Below are 20,796 nucleotides of genomic sequence, written 5' to 3' on the forward strand. Positions count from 1 at the left end.
ATTATTATTATTTATGGTTTTTTAATTAATATCTTACTCAAGTTAATGGTTTTTATGATTATTTCGATGGTTTCTCGAGGAGAGACAACTGAAGCCGCGATCAAAGGTGAGTTGAAAATTAATTATCATCAGTAATTTATTTATTTACTTATTTCAAACTTTATACTAGTCATAATTCTAGAATACTGCTACATTTACAAAAGAATCACACAAATGCTATTTCACAAATTGATAGAATTTTACTAATCCATTAAATTTACTTTACAATAAAAATAACTTTATAATTTAACGAACCATATTAAATTTCATCAATTTGTAGATACTTTTGTATAAACTTTTTGTTGTTAGAGTGTTTCCCATATTTTATATGGTGTACACCACGTAATGTCCAAAGGTACTCCCTCTCGCTCTTTTTCATCACTTTTATAAGTAGACACAAGAGGCCTAGTTTTATTGGGCTTTAGTGGTCTTCATGGCACAAAGAGTACAAGACCTAAGGCTGAGCAGAAATCCGAAAATCCGACTTCATTCCGGCTCCGCTCCGACTCCGCTTCGACTCCGACAAGTCGGAGTCGGAGTTTTTTCCCCCTTAGAAGTCGGAGTTGGAGTCGGAGTTGGAGGTAGAGGTGTCCCGACTCCGATCCGATCCGACTCCGACTTACAATCCGACTCCAACTCCGACTCCGATATTGTGCATATTTTATAAAAATATTTGTTATCAATATATTAACATCTAATAAATAATAATCTATAAACATTATAATGAATAATATAAGTTAATATAGTTACTATAAATTAATTTACATTACTAATTTACTATAAGTTAGTAAGTTACTATAAGTTAATATAGTTATTAGTTACACTATAAGTTACTAATTACTATACCTTATATAGTTAATTTACATTACTAATTTACTATAAGTTACTATAAGTTAATATAGTTACTATATAAGTTACCATACCTTATATAGTTAACTTACATTACTAATTTACTATAAGTTATTATATAAGTTACTATACCTTATATAGTTAATTTACATTACTAAGTTACTATATAAGTTACTATAACTTATTTTATATTTTACATTACTAGTTTACTATAAGTCAATATATAATATATAGTTATATATATACTATATATATTAAGGGCTTGTATAGTATATAGTTACTATACTATGTATAGTAATTAACTATAATTATATAATATATATAGTTATATAATATAATATATATAGTTATATATTAACTTAGTAATTAACTAATATAATATATTGGAGGAGTACTTATATACTATAGTATATATAGTTATATATTAACTTACTAATTAACTATATTTATATAATATATTTGAGGAGTACTTATATAATATAATATATATAGTTATATATTAACTTACTAATTAACTATATTTATATAATATATATAGTTATACTATTATTAATGGGTTTTCACTTCCCCCACCCCCTAACATACGGCGCCGTTTGGGTGCAACAGTTATAAACATTTCACTTCCCCCCCCCCCAACAAACGGCGCCATTTGGGGTTAAAATAACCCCAAACGGCGCCGTTTCTGTGCAGTTTTCACTTCCCCCCAACAAACAGCGCCGTTTGGGGTTAAAATAACCCCAAACGGCGCCGTTTCTGTGCAACCCATTAGGGTTCCCCCCCCCCCCCCCCCTTCGCTGTCACTGATCACTTTTCTTCCTCTGCCGTTTCCTCTCATCTGAGTCATCTCAAGTTCTCAACCTTCACCGACCCGTGAACCCCGTACCTCTCATCTGAAGATTCTGAACCCGTGCCGTGCCGGAGCTCCTCCGTCGTCCCTCTGTGAACCCGTTAACCCGTAAATCCCATTTTGAGTTGTAACCGAGGTGCCTCTCTCTCTCTCTCTCTCTCTCTCTCTCTCTCTAGTCTCTGGCCATTCGGCACTCGGCAGACTGCAGTGCGGCACTCAGCCCCCACGAAACGGCGCAGCCGCGCAGCCCCAGCCTCCGACGGCCGTCGCCCCGAGTCCCCACGCCGTCGCAGATCTGGTTCATCGCAGTGATCGCACGGTGCCCACGGGCCACTGCCCTCCCACGGTCTCACTGACTCCGTCCCGACTCCGCTCCGACAAGTCGGAGCCGGAGCCGGAGCGAAGCATATAGCCTTCGGAGCCGGAGTCGGAGGTCGGAATCGGCCTCCGACAAAGTCGGAGTCGGAGTCGAATGACCCAGATACCGACTCCGACTCTGTCGGTGCTCAGCCCTAGAATGACCAATGGAGAAGAAAAGAAATAAAGACAATGGAATAAATACAAACGGGTATTGGCAACTACATTGGGTAAATGAATTATGGCAATCATAAACCAACCATATTGATCTTCCGCTGTACGCAAACTATGAACAGAACATCCTTACCCATATCCATATGGTGAAAACACAGACACTGCCCAATAATGCTGGACATTGTGAACCACATTTCACGCTATTAGAACTGTAACCATTATAGATTGAACCCATAGGCCAAGGCAAGCATTCAGCTAAAGCAACGAAAACAGTTCTTTTTATGCCTGGTTCCCACCACCACGACCACCCATCAGTCCCCGGCCACGCCCACCATATCCTCTGCCCCCTCCACCTCTACCTTTTTCATACCCAGTACCTATAGGAAAATCAAGGTATAAGACCTGCAACAAAATAAAAATGTGGCACATCCATGGATATATACTTGGCAGCAATTAATCTCACCAATAAGTTCATAATTGCACAAATCGATCGATATACAAGGTGCTCTAAGAAGCTACACTTGCACATTTAAATAAAGATACGTACTGTGATAACCCCAACCTCTGCCTCGCCCACCACCTCGGCCCCAGTTTGAATATCCACCATTATCTATTAATAAGAGTGCAGGTGAAAAAAGGTCACATTTCCAATAAAACGAACATCATTATATAATCCATCCATTTCCCATAAAATAATCCAATATTCTAAATGTATACCTTGATAATTTCCATATCCACCTTGATAGTATCCATATCCACCTTGATAGTTTCCGTATCCACCCCTGCCCCAATTCCGTCCTCTCCCTCTCCCACGACCCTGTCCTCGGCCATATGAATCTAGAAATCAAGAGCAAGAAACATGTTATGTTTTACGCAGAAGATGAATCAGGAGAGAAAATAAAACAAAAGAAGTCCTCACCCACAAGGGAGAAAAAAATTAAAAGAAAAAGAAAAGGTTATCTGAAGAAGTAATGCAAAACATTCGCTTGATGCTGGCATCACCTTCATTAACAGCATTGTATGTGGCACGTGCTTGTTTAGCTGGCTGTTGCTGCTGATAAGTAGATTGTGGCTTCGGTTGTTCAGCATAATGTGGAGCTTGGTACCTGTGGACAAAATTTAAGACATCCTAATGACACTTGATAAAAGCCAAGTTGAAAAACTAGGAAGATGAGATATATTATACATAATATGCTTTTGAGGCAGCATGGGCTTCTGAAAAATCACATCAGGAAGTAAGGGATAAATATTAATAGTTGGTCCATGAAAAAATAAATTGAGCAGAGACCCAAAGATTTATATAAACTTACCCAGGAGAATTTTTGTTTAGCTCTCTAGGAGATAAGGTGATTGCAATCATTGAGACATGGCGAGTCATCTCCACACTGCATCAGTTATTAATGCTCAGTCATTTTTGATAGGTAATAAATGGAGTTTAACAAGAGTGTGGAAACCTCAAGTACACAATTTGAGCTGACCAAAACATAGATAACACAATGTAAAGTATTAAAGCCCAGTTATAGAGTATTTTAGTCATAAGCATGCAAATTCAAGAACAGTGAATATAAAATAAGACGGCTTAAAAACTTACGGTACAAGACCCTCTTCAATGGGTTCCCATACGTCAGTTATGCTTTCTGAGCTAATGACAATTTCTTGATGCAACCTGGGGATTCTCTTCTGTTTCAGGACATGAATTGATAATTAGTGAGTGTGTATGTGTGTGTGTGTGTGTGTGAGAGAGAGAGAGAGAGAGAGAGAGAGAGAGGGAGAGAGAGAGAGAGGTCATAGAAAGATCTTGCTAATGACACCAACCTTTAAAATCTCTGCAATGGCCACTGTCTTGCTGATTGCCTGTCCCATTGCTTTCAAAACAATCTCTCTAACACGTTTTTCCTAATTACAAAATCTCACAAATTTAATAAATACACAAGATTTTTAAGAAAAGAATATTGCGCTAAGAAACCTTCACATGTATAAGGCTTAGAAATATTACTTTCAAGTTGCCAAAATATAATGAACTTTCTTATTATTGGTAAAAAATATAATGAACTTAGAAGGAGTAGAAAACAAAAGCTTCAACAAATAATTATTTGATCGCATCCTGTCTGTCTAAACTGAAACCAACTCTTTTGCAGTGTGTATCATCTCTGTTTCTCAATCTTGCAGTTTTCAAAAGCCAGGACAAAACCATGGTTTTTGTGGGTAAAATACAGCAAAATATCACCATCGTAACAGGTCTCATTAACATAATACAGATGATCATATATAAAATCAATAGCAAATTACAACTACCACTAGAGCAAGCCAATAATGAGTATATGCACTTGGTTTCCTTCAAATTGAAATGCACTGTTGACTCTTTACTCCTCAAAACCAATATTAGTCATTCTCCCAGGGTTGAAATCCACATTGTTGTTCTCACCCCCACGGTTGAGTTATATATATATATATATATGTATAATATAATATATATATATATATATCAAAAGATATATATATATCAGAAGGAACATTTGTATGACAGGTTGCTCAATAAATGATAAGATTGGACTTCTGTTACTAGCAGTTGGAAAGTTTTTCAGTGATGGCACTGGATAAAAACTCTGCTGTAAAAGGAGAAAGGCTCTTTATCAAGTCTTTCCTCCATTCCAATTCAGAGAGAGGAACTCATCAAGAGCGCATGATTGTCTCAGGAAAACAGGATGGCTCTAGTAAGGTTGGCTTGCATTTAAAGGTAGAAATCCAAAGTACACATTGAGCCACTTTAAGTCATATACAACACCAGTAATTCTCGTCTAACTAAACAGAAATATCACCCTCAACGATAGAACAGACAACAATATAGTCAAGAGATGTTAAATATCAACTAAAGATGTATGTCAGTGTCACCTAACTTACACAAACCATTTAATGACAGTCAACTAGGCTACAAAGTAATCTGGTATGTACTAAAATCATTTAAATCAGACTCACGCAAAAAACAAACATTCAACAATTTGACATGTATTATCAACCACAGAAACCAATAGAGCCAGTCAAATATATAAATACACAGAAACTAAATAGGCCATCGTACCATATCTCTCACCAAACCATTAAAATCTCAGTTAAGAACCCATCAATTACGGAAACAAATATCAAACCATTCCAGGAACCCCCATTCCCACAATACAAGAAAAAGGAATCTGATATATTCTATCTAACAGAAAGAAACACAATCTCATACATTATCAGCAACCGCAACAGCACAACATGCTCAATGTATAGAGGGTAGCCACATAAAATCACAACTCCAGAAATCAAACGAATAGTACAACATAATCCTACAAAGAAACAAAAAAACCTCCGAAAATCAGAAAAAACCCAATCCCAGAAAAAAGAAAGTGAAAAATGGTACCTACCTGGAGAAGAGTGGTGGCATAGCTGATGTAGTTCCTGATGGCACCTTGGGTGGTGATTCGGATCTCATTCTCGTTTATCGGCGACTCGGGCTTGGGTTTTTGGACCCTCTGGTACCTATCCATGACAGATTTCTGGACTTGAGCAGATTTCAGGAAGAGAAACCCTCAATAGCCCTAAAACCCTAGCAGAGAGAGGGAGAGGAAAAGCTTGGGGGTTTTGCTTTTCAAATTTATCAAATCAAAACCACAGCGACAGAGATAGGTTTGTAGTAAAGTTGAGGGTCACTTATGTTTAGCTGGTTGGGTTTTTTCATTGAAAGCTGCTACACAGCATTCTCACACCCAACACGCCATCATTTTTGAAGTGTAAAATAGAAGAAGGTAAAATAGTAAATTCATATTTTTCAATAGTGTAAAAAAGTGTGAGGCTGCTGTGTATATTTTCTCTTTTTCATTTCACTCGACTACAATTACGTCCCGATTGGGTAACAGTGTAACAGTAACTTTGGCCTGGCCAACGCGCTTTTCTAAAGGACGTGAAGTACACCAACGGTAGAAGATTTTTTACATCAAATTATGTCATATAAACATTTTATTAAATACGTTACTCTAGCCAATTTAAGAATATGATTTTCGCCGTAACACAATCATGAATAGTTAAGGAAGGGGGCAAAGTGCAATGTAAATGACTGTTTGATGATAAAAAGATAACTGGAGTATTTTATGGATCACATATCAAATGGCTGGTGATTTGAAGGAGGAGGAGGCATTGTTATCAATTGCCATCAAGTTTAATTGAGAGCTAGATCATCAATATTAAAGAAAACTATCAACTTACCCTAAAGTGGGGTTTAAGCGAAGGAAAAAGTTAGGAATTAGATTAGACTTTTGTGTGGCAGCCAAAAACTTATATACCACCTCATATCCTAAAGTGGGGTCTTAAAAAAAAATTTGAAAAAAAAGAAAAGAAAACTATCAATATGCATTTGAAAAATATGATTCTAGAAGATATATTCAATCGGAATTACCAGAAAGGAAAGCTTAAAAAAAGATGGCACATGATGGGCCACTTTGTGCACAGATTTACAGGCCGATTCAAAGTAGAAACACAGCCAAGCATGCCTCATGAGGGACTAATTGAATCAACAAAAATAGATTGGAAACTACTGATTTTGCCAAAAATAAAAAGGTTTACAGAATGTATTGAGACTGTACAGTTAACTTCATTGCATAAAAAATTTCAACCCAGATCATCAGAGACTAATTACGTTACAATTGCTATGGTAATTGTAGTTATACAGAGGCCAGTACAATTAAACAAAAGCACCAGTCTGAACACCTGCTTCGGTCCGATTTCCTTCTCTGTAAACGATGAGTATCTATTAGGAATGCTGAATGAATGACAACAAAATGCAGGTGGTAGCAGATTAAATGACCCAGCTCCAGCTGCATTACATATTTGTTTTGACTAAGACATCATCTATCCCTTATCAAAGTATTTGAATCTTGCAAATCCATTATCTGCATTGAAGTGAGAAAAGGTGATAACTAAAAGTTAGAAAGAACTCAAATGTTGTTGCAGCATCCAACAGCGATAGAACTTCAATGCATATAAAATTTAGGCACCAAAGAATAACTAAAGGTTGAAGGTAGTAATGATGGAGGTCAACACCCTTCTCAGTTCTCATCTAGTTATGCACGTCCTTATTTCTTCTTGTTTTGTGGAAGACGACCAGAAAACAAGTGACTGTGCTTAGCAAGTAGCTACAAAGATAACAAATCATAAACAAAACAATGATCACAATAGGAAAAGAACCAGGAATTGCAGTCCCACCGACTTGGCCAGCTTCAAAACTGCAAAATACGGAAACATGAGATTTGTACAAGAATTTGAGGGCAAGATTTGGTTGACACAAGTTCACCTATGGTCTGTCTGCCACTGAATGCCCCTAACGTGACATGCATAGCATTTTGTATAAAGATCAATTGCCAATCAGCTTTACTTCAGATGACAACCCCAGCCTCACTAAAATTTGGGTGGAAGATGAAGTTGGCGGTTCAATACCCACGTATAACAAGCGCCTTGCAAATATATATATTTTTTTAAATCAATTCAAATTGATTAAGGCTTCGTATTATATGATGAATCTTAACATGCAACATCATTATTATCCGTGAAAAAAAATCTATTCAAAGATTTAAGTTCAAAATCATGTCCACTAACAAGAAATACAATTACTTATCAAAGAAGAACAAGAACAAGAAAACTACATAAAAGAATAAGAGATTCCTCTCTTTCCTAGTAAGCTAAAATTTGTCCACCTGATTTCAGGGCCCATAATCTAAACGATCAGCAATAGCCTTCTTGCATTATGCTTTTCTATGTTCTCAACCATGCGGATTTAAGGAAGATACATATCTAAAATCCAAGGTCAAGATGGCAGCCAAATAAAAAGGCTTTAAGTTAACCAAAACCATTTAGCAGCCATGGTTGACCAACAGAGGATACGAGTGAATAAAACCCCACCAAAAACATTATAAGGTTCACAAACGACTAGTACACTCTGTATATAAGCAAGACATAGAAGTCAAAGTTTTATATTAGCTGAGAAGGCATGTGAGATATTCTCTAGAAGATATATCATCAAATATTTATAAACAAAATAATACAATCAATTCATTTTCACCAAATACAGCCAGCCATACAAATATTCAAAAGCTACCTTTCTCCTGCCTCCTGGCCCGAATCACTCCGTAGACTTCGGTATACAGACTTAATAATAAAAAAGCTAACACAGAATATTCAAATTCAAGGAGTAAATCATCTTCAGATGTGCGTGCTTTGCTTAATGAGGTACCTTACGTTTACAGTACAATTGCCATTCAAAGATTTCACAGTTCAAACAAATTTGCTCATCATCTTAATTTTTTTTTTTTTTTTTTTTTTTTATAGATAAATTTGCTCATCATCTTAATAATAAATATTAAGTACTCAGTACATTTTCTCATTCAAATAAATTGTGATAAATGTGTCAACTATTTTATCTTCAATTGTTACTAACTCATCTTCATGCAGTTTTTTGATTCACGTGATAAGCAGCAGCCCCTATATGATCAATGAAGTAATGATAACCTGCAGTGCTTTAAACGACATCCCAGCAGCTCATTAAACGGCACCCTATGCAGTGCTTTAAAACGGTGCCGTCTCACTTAAAGCATGGGATGAAGGAGAGCCGTCCGATTGATCTTTACTTCATGTATATATATGTGTGCTTATCGGGTTAGGGTTAGGAGAGATTCATTCTGTACAGTAGCCGTCTGAGAGCTTTGGGGGAATCCGAGTGAAAGAGAGAACTAGGGTTTGTTGAGGGAGAAAGAAAAGCCAAATCTTGTGGTTTTTTCTTGGCTCGATTGTAGTTCTATCTTGTACAATGGCATTTTGGCCTTGAAGATTCATCAATAAAGTGATCTCTGAGGCTGTTCCTGCCGTGGGTGTAGGCCATTAGGGCCGAACCACGTAATCTCTATTTGTATCTTCTTCCTTCTTATTTTCTTGCATATTTCTTGTTTCTTTACAGATTTATTTGCTTATCTTGTCATCTTGATTATCTTGATATCATTATCTTATCATTTGTATATCTCAACTGAGTTTCGGCTTTGATCAGTATCTTATCATATTGGAATTATTGATTTAGTTTCTGTTTTGAATCTGTATATACATTGACATTTAAAATACTTGATTGGATTTCTGTGTTGGGAATCTTTGAACTTTTTGTATATTCGGATTTGAATCACAACAAGTGGTATCACAAGCTCAGGTTCTATGGGGACCACGAAATTTGATGTTGAGAAATTTACTGGGGAAAATGACTTTGGGTTGTGGAGAATTAAGATGAGGGCTCTGCTTGTCCAGCAAGGCTTGCAGGATGCCCTCATCTGTGATAAAAAGGCCTCTTCCTCTAAAGAGGAAGGAAAAATGGAGGTCCAGAGGGACATTCTCCAAAAGGCCCATAGTGTTTTGATTCTTTCCTTAGGTGATAAGGTTTTGAGGGAAGTAGCTAGTGAAGAAACTGCTGCTGGTATCTGGTTAAAGCTTGAACATCTCTATATGACAAAGTCCCTAGCTAACAGATTATATAAAAAGACTAGGCTATATACTCTTAAGATGTCTTCTGGAACTTCGCTAGGAGAACATCTGGATACCTTTAATAAGATTGTATTAGACCTAGCTAATATAGACATTAAGGTGGAGGATGAGGATCAAGCAATCCTCTTATTGAGTTCTTTGGACTCCTCATACCAGAACCTTAAGGAGACCATGATGTCTGATAGAGATGCAATATCTCTAGATGAAGTGCAATTTGTACTTCATGCTAGAGAGTTACAGAATCAAGAAAATACCAAATAAGAACATGGTGAGGGCTTGTCTGTTAGGGGAAGACCAGAAAAGAGAGGTAAGAAAGGCAAAACAGAAAACAAGAAATTTAGGTCTAAGTCTAAAGGAAAACAGTTAAAATGTTTTCTGTGTCACAAAGAAGGACATTTCAAAAGAGATTGTCCTGATAGAAAAATTAAGATAGGATACAAGAACAAAGATGAAGGGGATGTAGCAGTGGTGTTAGATGGGTATGATAGTGCTGAGGTACTAAATATATCTGATATAGGCCATGAAAGTGAGTGGATATTAGATTCAGGTTGTTCTTTCCACATGTGTCCTAAGAGGGACTGGTTTGAAAACTTTTCTGAATTGGATGGTGGGCATGTAATTCTAGGGAATAATAAATCCTGTAAAATCATGGGTATTGGGTGTATAAGACTAAAACTACATGATGGGATGGAGAGACTTTTGAGGGAGGTCAGATTTATACCTGACCTAAAGAGAAATTTAATTTCTCTTGGTATGCTTGATAACTCAGGTTATACTTTTAAGTCTGAATCAGGGGTCCTTAGAGTCACTAAAGGTTCACTTACAATTATGAAAGGGGTTATAAAGAATGGCCTTTATACCTTAGTTGGCAAAACCACTGTAGGGGAAGCATCTCCTGTACATAATGAAGTGGATAAAAAATCTGTGCTTTGGCACAGGAGGTTAGGGCATGTTAGTCAAAGAGGGCTTTTAGAACTTAAGAAACAGGGTCTGCTGAAAGAGGCAGACCTGGACAATCTACCCTTCTGTGAAGATTGTGTCTATGGAAAGGCTAAAAGGGTTAGTTTTAAAAGGGCAACTCATCTGACTACTCATACTCTAGATTATGTACATGCTGACCTTTGGGGACCTTCTAGAGTAAGTTCTCATGGTGGAGGGAATTATTTTCTTTCCATCATTGATGATTACTCTAAAAAGGTGTGGATTTACATACTTAAACATAAGAGTGACACTTTTGGAAAGTTTAAAGAATGGAAATCCTTAGTTGAAAAACAGGTAGACAGAAAATTAAAAACCTTAAGAACTGATAATGGGTTAGAGTTTCTGTCAACAGAGTTTAATAATTTCTGTCAAAAGGAAGAGATTCTAAGACACAAAACTGTTAGGGAAACACCTCAATAGAATGGTCTAGCTGAAAGGATGAACATGACCATTCTAGAGAGGGTAAGATGCATGTTATCAAATGCTGGGTTACCTAAAACCTTCTGGGCTGAAGCTGCTGCCACAGCTGTCCATTTAATTAATAGGTGTCCATCTTCTGCCATAGACTTTAAAACACCACAAGAAATGTGGACTGGGAAACCTCCCAGGTATGATTACCTTAGAATTTTTGGGTGTACAGCCTATGCACATTCAAAAACTGATAAGTTAGACCCTAGGGCACTAAAATGCATTTTTGTGGGATACCCTGAGGGAGTGAAGGGGTATAAACTATGGATAGACAAACCTGGTAGAAATAAATGTATAATTAGCAGGGATGTGATCTTTAATGAATCCCAAATGGCTCGGGTACAGAATACAGAAATAGAACAAAGACCTGGAAATACAGAGGAAAATGTACAGATTGAGGTGGAGAGAAGAAACACCTCAACTGGGAGTAATACTGGGGAAGTCAGTAACTCTGAGGACCCAATTTCAGAGGAATTAGATAAACCAGGTCCTGACTCTTACATGTTAGTAAGAGACAGGGAGAAAAGGACTATAAAAACTCCCATTAGGTATGGTCATGTAGAGCTTACTGCTTTTGCATTGACTATTGCTGATGAGGTCATTTATCAAGAACCAAGGACTTATAAAGAGGCCATTGCAAGCCAAGATGCCACTAAGTGGATACTTGCTATGCAAGAAGAAATGGAGTCTTTAAATAAAAATAAAACTTGGGATTTAGTTACAAAGCCTGCTGGGGTTAAGTTGGTTGGATCTAAGTGGATCTTTAAAAGGAAAGAAGGCATACCAGGGGTAGAAGGAACTAGGTTTAAGGCAAGATTAGTGGCTAAAGGTTTCACTCAAAGAGAGGGAATAGATTTTAATGAGATATTCTCTCCTGTGGTTAAACATAGTTCTATTAGATTGCTTGTATCCTTTATAGCTTATAATGATTTGCACTTAGAACAATTGGATGTAAAAACTGCTTTTTTATATGGAGAATTGGAAGAGGTAATTTACATGCAACCCCCTGAAGGGTTTACAAAAGAAATTAATTCTGATCAAGTGTGTTTGCTTAAAAAATCTCTATATGGTTTAAAGCAATCACCTAGACAATGGTATAAGAGATTTGATACTTACATGCTTGAAAATGATTTTAAAAGAAGCTGTTATGACAGCTGTGTTTATTATAAGGATGTTAATGGAATATTAATATATTTGTTGCTGTATGTAGACGATATGTTGGTAGCATGTAAAGATCCTGATTTGATTAAATAGTCTAAGTGCATGTTAAAATCTGAATTTGATATGAAGGAACTAGGACCAGCTAGTAGAATTTTAGGTATGGATATTATAAGAAATAGACCAGAGAGGTGTCTGTTTCTATCTCAAAGAAATTATCTATCTAAAATTCTTAAAAGATTTGGTATGGACCAAGTTAAACCTGTAAGCACACCTCTAGGTCAACATTTCAAGCTGTCCACTACTCAAGCCCCTCAAACTGAATCTGAAATGGAGTTTATGCACCAAATACCTTATGCTAGTATGGTAGGAAGTGTGATGTATGCAATAGTCTGTACAAGACCTGATCTTACCTATGCTGTCAGTGTTGTTAGTAGGTTTATAAGTAACCCTGGGAAGGCACACTGGCAGGCTATTAAGATACATTTCAGGAACTACTGGTTTAGGCTTGAAATATAGGAATAATGTTAAAGAAGGGTGTGAATTGGAAGGGTTTGTAGATGCTGATTATGCTGGCAGTGTGGATACTAGAAAGTCTTTAACAGGATATGTTTTTACTGCTTTTGGGGGGGCTATTAATTGGAAGTCAAATTTGCAATCTGTTGTAGCCTTGTCTACAACAGAGGCTGAGTATATAGCTATGACAGAAGCAATAAAGGAAGCCATATGGCTGAATGGTATATCACATGAATTAGGTATTTTTAAGGGAAATATAATTGTACATTGTGATAACCAGAGTTCAATATACTTGGCTAAAAATCAAGTATATCATGAAAGGTCTAAGCATATAGATGTTAGGCTTCATTTTGTAAGGGATGTAATTGAGTCTAAAGAAGTTGGAGTGGAGAAAATTCCAACTGAGGAAAATCCCTCAGACATGATGACCAAGTCCTTGCCATTAGCAAAGTTCAGACACTGTCTGAACTTAATTAATGTGAAAACTGTTGGGGTCCCTTAGTAGAGGGACAAAGCAGGAACAGCCAAGATGAGACTAGAATAGGAATCATGAATAAAATATTGTCAAGGTAGAGAATTGTGATAAATGTGTTAACTATTTTATCTTCAATTGTTACTAACTCATCTTCATGCAGTTTTTTGATTCACGTAATAAGCAGCAGCCCTTATATGATCAATGAAGTAATGATAACCTGCAGTGCTTTAAACGACATCCCAGCAGCTCATTAAACGGCACCCTATGCAGTGCTTTAAAACGGTGCCGTCTCACTTAAAGCATGGGATGAAGGAGAGCCGTCCGATTGATCTTTACTTCATGTATATATATGTGTGCTTATCGGGTTAGGGTTAGGAGAGATTCATTCTGTACAGTAGCCGTCTGAGAGCTTTGGGGGAATCCGAGTGAAAGAGAGAACTAGGGTTTGTTGAGGGAGAAAGAAAAGCCAAATCTTGTGGTTTTTTCTTGGCTTGATTGTAGTTCTATCTTGTACAATGGCATTTTGGCCTTGAAGATTCATCAATCAAGTGATCTCTGAGGCTGTTCCTGCCGTGGATGTAGGCCATTAGGGCCGAACCACGTAATCTCTGTTTGTATCTTCTTTCTTCTTATTTTCTTGCATATTTCTTGTTTCTTTACAAATTTATTTGCTTATCTTGTCATCTTGATTATCTTGATATCATTATCTTATCATTTGTATATCTCAACTGAGTTTCGGCTTTGATTAGTATTTTATCATATTGGAATTATTGATTTAGTTTCTGTTTTGAATCTGTATATACATTGACATTTAAAATACTTGATTGGATTTCTGTGTTGGGAATCTTTGAACTTTTTGTATATTCGGATTTGAATCACAACATAAATTGCATATGAGAAAGAATAAACTTGCCATCAACCAGGATATCATGAGAAAGAGAAGCCAAGAAGAAACTGAGGAATTGATCACTCAAGCATAGCATGCACCTCACCGATCACTTCCTCTCCAACCCGAAGCATATTATGCAGCGAGACGGTGGAGCAGAAGCTAATGACCTTGTGAAACTTATTAACAGGTGAAGGCAATGGAGGCACTCTCCTCCACTTACACTTGCCAGACTCACTACTAATCTCACAAACACAAGCTGGGTATCTCTTATGGTACTCTTCGTTAAAAACATAGACAAGATCACCCAACCCAACGCATTTCAAGCTCGCAAATTTATCATCCTCGTCACTATCAAACAAGCTGTAAAGCAAATCCTGAGGCATGATCGCAATCTCGCTAAACTCCATGGTGTTCTCGTCAATCCTCCACAGATTAAACGACGACCCAAGTGGCGAATTACATATTCCGGCTAGAACAAGCCGGTCCCGGCACGAGAGCAAGAAGGAGATATTAACCCCAGGAGGACGTAGCGTCTGGACGTCGCTCCAGATATGTTTTTCCAAATCGAAGGACGAAACGAAACAAGAATAGATACCAAGCACGTAGAACTTGCCTCCGAACAAGGCCGAGGACAAGGATGAGGAGGAGTTACCGGAGCTGAAATCGGGGGGCAAGGGGGGACAAATCTCCCAGGAATCCAGATGAGGATCGTATATCTCAACGGCCAAACGGTCCTCGATGTCAACGAGGTTACCGATAAACCTGACACCCCCGACAACAATGAATGTGGGTTTGTCGGAATTTGACTGGAAGACGCCGAGGAGGGGGTTGACGCGGGAGTAGTTGAGAGGGGAGGTGGTGAAGATGTAGGAGAAGCGGTGGAGGATGGGGGAGAAGGAGAAGGGGGCAGTGGTGAAGAGAAAGCCTTGGGAGCCGATTAAGGAGGAGGAGGTGGGAGAAGGGATAGGGAAGGCGGAGGAGGAAGGGAGGCGGAACCAGAGGTTGGAAAGAGGGTCGAAGGCGAAGGACTGGTGGTTCTTAGAGGAGGTGTTGTGGAGGCCGTAGAGGAAGAACCATGGCTGGCTTAAGGCATGGGGCCGTGCGGAAGGAGAGGAGAAGGTAGGGGACGAGATGATGGAATGCCAGAACTTGCAGACGGAGGCGGCTCTGAGGAGGGTCGGGATTGGGAGGAAGGAGAGGATATGCTCAGTGAGGTCGAGGCCCAGAATGCTAAATTCAGTCATTTTCGGGAGGCGAATAGAGTTTGAAGAGGAGGGGAGGAGAAGTAGGTGCATATATATGCATGAATAGAATATATATGGTGCGTGGATATGTTTGGCTGACCCCCTGCGTCGCATTCGCAGGTCCCTGCTTGCATCGGTTTTCTCGGCCATTGCAGACTGCTACATATTGAACTAGTCAACGTCTCCTCGTAATTCTTCTTCTTTTGATTGGTCCCGGTGCTTTCAAGGTGGTTTAACTAGCCATGCCAACAACATTCAACCACTCTCCATCGATTTTCGGCATGTTGCCAATATCAATCTCTCAAGCTGACAGCTGTTGAGCCTCATTTTATATGTTTTTTTTCCCTCATCTAAAGATGGCTAAATTTCAGATAAGAATTCTAAAGGCTCATCTCCACAAATTCTTGTGTTTACACGAGTGTTAAGCGTGATCACAACTGATTCTATCAGAGGCAGCCGACCTCCTAACAATATGGTAGAATAATGCTTATTGTCGAAAGAGGGAAAGCGTGTTTAAGAGATGTGCAGACGAAATCTGAATGCACAACATTCTTTCAATTCTCAACTCCAGTCCAAAACAGAGAGCCTGCTGAGTAAGTCCACATAACCAATATACCATAACTCATAATAAAGTTGAGGGAAGCGACGTTCACTCGAGACAAGTTGGTTAGCCATTCATTGGGGTGGTTTTTTCCTTTCAAGTTATGCATGTTCTTCTACTTTGTGATATGGATATCAAACATGCGTACTAGGATAGGTAATTGCCTACATGACATAAAGGTAACCTCATTAGTTGAATATAGATCCCTTATAATCCCCTACTCGAGTGTAAGACAAGAGTCTGTGAACCTCGCGACTCCTGAACTTAGACAAGTGATCGCCTGCCCGGAGGTCCATTTCCTGCACCCATGCTTTCAGGGGATCTAATCTATTGCGAAGTGGGTTGCAATAAGTGCGATAGCCGACCGGGTTGTAAAGTACATGCTAAAGGTAGCGTGAGAACTGTGAAGCACATGTCATTGATGAAAGCCTCTGGACGCCTAGGCTTATGTCATGGCCTATGCTTGCATGACACTTGTCGTGGGTCTCCCGGCCTGTTCACTTCATTTGGAGCATTTCTTTCTTTTACCCATGTAACCATGCATGTTTCGGTCAAGAATAGAGAGGAGTCGTGCGATTGGAAATTGAAAGAAGAAATATCTTCTCTCATAAGCCATGTTTTACGGCCGAAACAAAAATCCTAGACTACTCCTGACTGAAGAGAATACGAGGAAAGGTTCATGAAAAGCTACTATAGTATTCATATAAATTACAATCAGATAAGGAACTTTATGCACAAGGGTGCATTTGATAGCTTGAGAGAACCCATAAAACCAAGATGTTAACAAAACATTTGAAATCCCTTATTCCTAACGTTCAAACAATATGTTCTGGGTGTTTTTATCTGCTAATGGGTGTTCTGGGTGCTTTTACTCTGAATTCAGCTGGGCAAACAAGTTAGTCAATGTATGAAGCCATTTGACTTGAATTTTTCATTTTTCTGTCAAGTTTTGAAATAGTATTTGCTTTGGATTATTCGATTGACTCTGAAAATCAAGCTTCACCATTCCTATACTAATTTCTTCGCAAATATCTTTTTTCTTTTTTTTTGCCTTCTTTTCATAAAAGTCACAAATTGCCTATCTATAAATGTTGTGCTGGATTAATCAGTCAAAGATTATCCATGTCTAATCATTAGTAAGATGGATAGCAGACATTCTCTAATCACAATAGTCAGGTAACCCTTTAGGCCATCTTCATTACGGTGCAGGTACACGTCAGAGCCCTACATTGATGTAGAATAAATTCCTTTGAAATTTAGGAGAAATTAGAATGAACGCAGAACAACCTATCAATAGGTGTAATACAATGCCTAAGCAGTTTTGATTGGATTTAACCTTGGAAGTTCATCTTCAATCTCTCTTTCTTCAAAGCTCTAGCACCACGACTGCCAGTGGAAATAAACAAAGATATACACATGGTTAGATGAATAGGGGCCTCGCATTTTCCTTCCTTTTTTTGTTGTTTTAACAAGAAGAGTGGAAAGGAGTCTTACATTCAGAGTCTGTGGTGATCCAGTTTCCTTTTCTGGAATTGATATGATCTTTGTCTTGAATCAGGGTTAGATTTGAAGAGGACGCCATAGACATTGCTGAGTGGGCAGAGGAAGTGGTAGAGCAGCTTTCCACATCCCAACAAAAACTGATCTTTGGAGAGTCATTGCTAAGTTGGTCATCATCTTGCACTGCTTTCGGGGTTCCACGGTTTCGGAAGTGAAGAACCTGAAAGATGTTGACATTGTTTAGCTAGTCTTGTGATCATCCATTCCAGGAGCTAAGTTTTTTTTTTTAACCCATAAAACGGTGTACAAGTTCAGAGATTTTATACAAATGATGTGCAATAAGAAGTAATATATGTGATTTTCACATTATTCAGTTTTCAAATGAAAATACCTTGGAGTTTTATCCTGCCAAAACTTAAAGTCCAAATGCTTGTAAAAGTCATTCTAATGATACATGATTAAAGAAAATTTCCTAAATTTCTCCAAGGAATTGATTTTTAATTTGGATGTGACAAAGTGAGACCAAATCTAAAAAGTGAGCAAAGAAAAGGGCTTGTCTTGAATCATGAGGTTAGCTAACTGACCTTTCGAACAATGAATTTTCCTCCCATCTCTGATTTTGCAACAGCAGCCCATCTCAATAGCTCCTTCATTCTTGACATGGTGTTGACTTTGACCCCTTTAAGCCTGTCTTTCTTTTCCGACGAGCAACACTGGTCATTTGTGTTAGTGGAGGTTAACAATGCGGTCTCACTTATTGGTAGAACTTTATTTCCTACATGAGGTGTAGAATCCACCTTGTGACTGACTCCTAGTCCTCGATCAACATCTTCTTTCTTCATGTTCATTGAGTGGATTCGACACTGCCTTCTGTCAAAACTTCTAAGCGTGTTTTTTTTTTTTTTTTCTTTTTTTTTAAATTGAGGGTGCCATTGAAGCAATCTTTTGAAATGTTTCTTCTATATAAAATCTTAAATGGCTTGAAAATCTTGCTTGCTAATCTTTCACGCAATCCAATGCTTAAACAGTAGTATATGTTTCAATTTAGCTTTACGATCTGTCAGGGACAAAAAATGTAAATTAGTCCTATGAAGCGTGCTTGATTAGTGTAAAGTATCTAAAGGATCGGAAAGTTTTGGCCCACCATTAATCGTTTCCTTCTCGCTGGAAGGAATAGAAGTGCTCTACCTTTCTAGTTCACATGTTACCTTAAAGAGCCATTGGAGAATCTGCCACAATTCACCAAGAGAGCATTAGCTTTGGCGTGGATGCTACACTTCAGACTATTTGGTCAAGAAAGAGCTAAGTTTACCTGCATGTCTATGTTTGATACTTAGAAGCCTCCTTTATATGGTATTTGTGTATGTGAGTGTTTGTGTGTGTGCGTGTTTGTGTGTGTGTGTGTGTGTGTGTGTGTGTGTGAGAGAGAGAGAGAGAGAGAGAGAGAGAGAGAGAGAGAGAGAGAGAGAGAGAGAGAGAGAGAGAGAGAGAGAGAGAGAGATTAGTACCTTGGTCAAAATGACAGCCCTAAGAGATCTATCTATGCTGTCTGCTTGCTACAGATTTCTTTCTAGTTTATGAGGCCTTCTGGAGATGAAGACAGAAAATGGAACAGAATCTAAGGGATCGTGAGACAGCCGGGCAGTGAGTGGACAGAGGTTGGCATGTGATTCTTTGTAACATGGGGTTCAGTGTTATATAAGATGACCATGTGGTGTTAGTGTTAAGGAAAAAATCTGGTTTAAGACAGATCCAAAATGTGTTACTGCTTAGCCTTGGTGGCATGTTTCTTTCCATACACTTGTTTGTCCATTGTTCATTGATCAGGTTGGTCCCCATGTTATGGATCACTGTTTGATAAGGACTTAACCCAAGAATTACTTGGGTGTCCTATAACTTCTAGAGAAATCAAGGACTTAGGATTTAGAATGGAGCACATTTGGATGATGGGGAAAGGTTATTCCAGTCCTAGAGTGGAAGAGAGATATACATATGAAGTGATCCTATTTGGGGTGCAAAATTGGAAGTTTTGGTAGTTTGAAATACAAATTAAAATTTAAAAAAAAATCATATAGATGCTGATTATAATTCTGTTAAAAGTAAAAGCCTCTTAATATTATTAGCCACCAAGCTCTTTTCCTATTCTAGGCCAGCCAGGCAAACTCCATCTTCATCCAAAAACAATTTTTAATGATACTGAAGCAGATGTTCTGTCTCTTTATCTGCATATATCTATCAAAATGGTACAAATATTAATTGTAAATTAAGGTTGGGCATGTGGGGAAGGAGATATGTTAGAGCATAGAAACACTTGTTGGCCTCACATGTAGCTGAGCAAGGGACATGTTATTAAAATCATATTTCCTTGAATACTAGAAGGGAGTTTTATGAACAAAGATGCCTGTTTTGTTGTGCATTATTTATGTGTGTAAGCTTATCTCACCTTTCCTCCTCTTATAGGATCTGATGAAAACATTGAAAATCAAGCAAACTGACGTGTTAATATGCCATCCATTGCTTGTTTTTTGGAGGGAGAATGCGTGTGTTGTGTGTCTGGCTGTCCCCATGAAGGGATATGTCCCTTTAATGTTTATTATTTGGAGTCGGGGAATATGTCTATCTAATAAGACCAATGTTAAGGATTTAGTGATCCTAATCTTTTGGCCATTTTATTTATTTTTTCTGTTGTGGTAATCTGGTTTGGATCTCTTTCACGGTAGGATGGCAATCCATGTGTCCCCCCCCCCCCTCAATACTACATCAAATATACAAGATAAAATATGAATAAAATACTAAACAACAATAAATATAAAGAGTAAAGATAAGAGAGATACAAACTCAGTATTTTAACAAGATTCAATCTTACTACCTATGTCCTCACCTCAAACTACCTATTGAAGATTTCCAAATTCTTTATTCAACCTCTTTTAGGTAGATATAGAAACTTACTACACATTTGAGCAAAACTGCTTCAAATAATTTATGTAAAACATCTTCTAAACTTACAATCACCTTACAAGTAATGATTCAGCTATTCCCTTTATAAAACTCCTATTACACTTAATACTACATGTGTCCTCTCTCTCTCTCTCTCTCTCAATACCACATCAAATACACAATATAAAATATGAAAATACTAAATAATAG

At 37.9% G+C, this 20,796-nt stretch overlaps 3 protein-coding genes across 7 annotated transcripts; all 3 read right to left on the bottom strand.

The window, feature by feature from the left end:
* Nucleotides 1-2,266: 2,266 nt before the first annotated feature.
* LOC122303714 (ribonuclease P protein subunit p25-like protein) lies at nt 2,267-5,971 on the bottom strand. 3 transcript variants are annotated; one of them, XR_006240804.1, is made up of 8 exons: nt 5,671-5,970; nt 4,082-4,162; nt 3,858-3,946; nt 3,577-3,651; nt 3,269-3,372; nt 2,984-3,103; nt 2,730-2,876; nt 2,267-2,643 (listed from the first exon to the last, which is right to left on the bottom strand). XR_006240804.1 is itself a non-coding variant. In XM_043115619.1 (8 exons), exons 1-8 carry the CDS (start codon nt 5,791-5,793, stop codon nt 2,546-2,548), a joined length of 753 nt encoding a protein of 250 aa, XP_042971553.1. In that variant the 5' UTR covers nt 5,794-5,971; the 3' UTR covers nt 2,267-2,545. The 3 variants fall into 3 exon arrangements, 2 of the variants coding, with proteins under 2 accessions (XP_042971553.1, XP_042971554.1); XM_043115619.1 differs by having other exon boundaries at nt 2,814-2,876; nt 5,671-5,971; XM_043115620.1 differs by having other exon boundaries at nt 2,267-2,668; nt 2,814-2,876.
* Nucleotides 5,972-6,651: 680 nt separating this feature from the next.
* LOC122303715 (F-box/kelch-repeat protein At3g24760-like) lies at nt 6,652-15,943 on the bottom strand. 2 transcript variants are annotated; one of them, XM_043115622.1, is made up of 2 exons: nt 14,408-15,943; nt 6,652-7,191 (listed from the first exon to the last, which is right to left on the bottom strand). In XM_043115622.1, the coding sequence occupies exons 1-2, from the start codon at nt 15,696-15,698 to the stop codon at nt 7,151-7,153; spliced, it is 1,332 nt and encodes a 443-aa protein (XP_042971556.1). In that variant the 5' UTR covers nt 15,699-15,943; the 3' UTR covers nt 6,652-7,150. The 2 variants fall into 2 exon arrangements, with proteins under 2 accessions (XP_042971556.1, XP_042971555.1); XM_043115621.1 differs by having other exon boundaries at nt 14,403-15,943.
* Nucleotides 15,944-17,309: 1,366 nt separating this feature from the next.
* On the bottom strand, nt 17,310-19,302 carry LOC122303717. Of its 2 annotated transcripts, XM_043115624.1 has the most exons (6): nt 19,158-19,302; nt 18,794-18,961; nt 18,447-18,706; nt 18,234-18,362; nt 17,644-17,869; nt 17,310-17,535 (listed from the first exon to the last, which is right to left on the bottom strand). In XM_043115624.1, exons 3-6 carry the CDS (start codon nt 18,495-18,497, stop codon nt 17,516-17,518), a joined length of 426 nt encoding a protein of 141 aa, XP_042971558.1. In that variant the 5' UTR covers nt 18,498-18,706; nt 18,794-18,961; nt 19,158-19,302; the 3' UTR covers nt 17,310-17,515. The 2 variants fall into 2 exon arrangements, with proteins under 2 accessions (XP_042971558.1, XP_042971557.1); XM_043115623.1 differs by having other exon boundaries at nt 18,234-18,706.
* Between the last annotated feature and the right edge of the window lie 1,494 nt (nt 19,303-20,796).

Source organism: Carya illinoinensis, chromosome 3 (genome assembly GCF_018687715.1).
Source record: "Carya illinoinensis cultivar Pawnee chromosome 3, C.illinoinensisPawnee_v1, whole genome shotgun sequence".
Taxonomy (NCBI): Eukaryota; Viridiplantae; Streptophyta; class Magnoliopsida; order Fagales; family Juglandaceae; genus Carya; species Carya illinoinensis.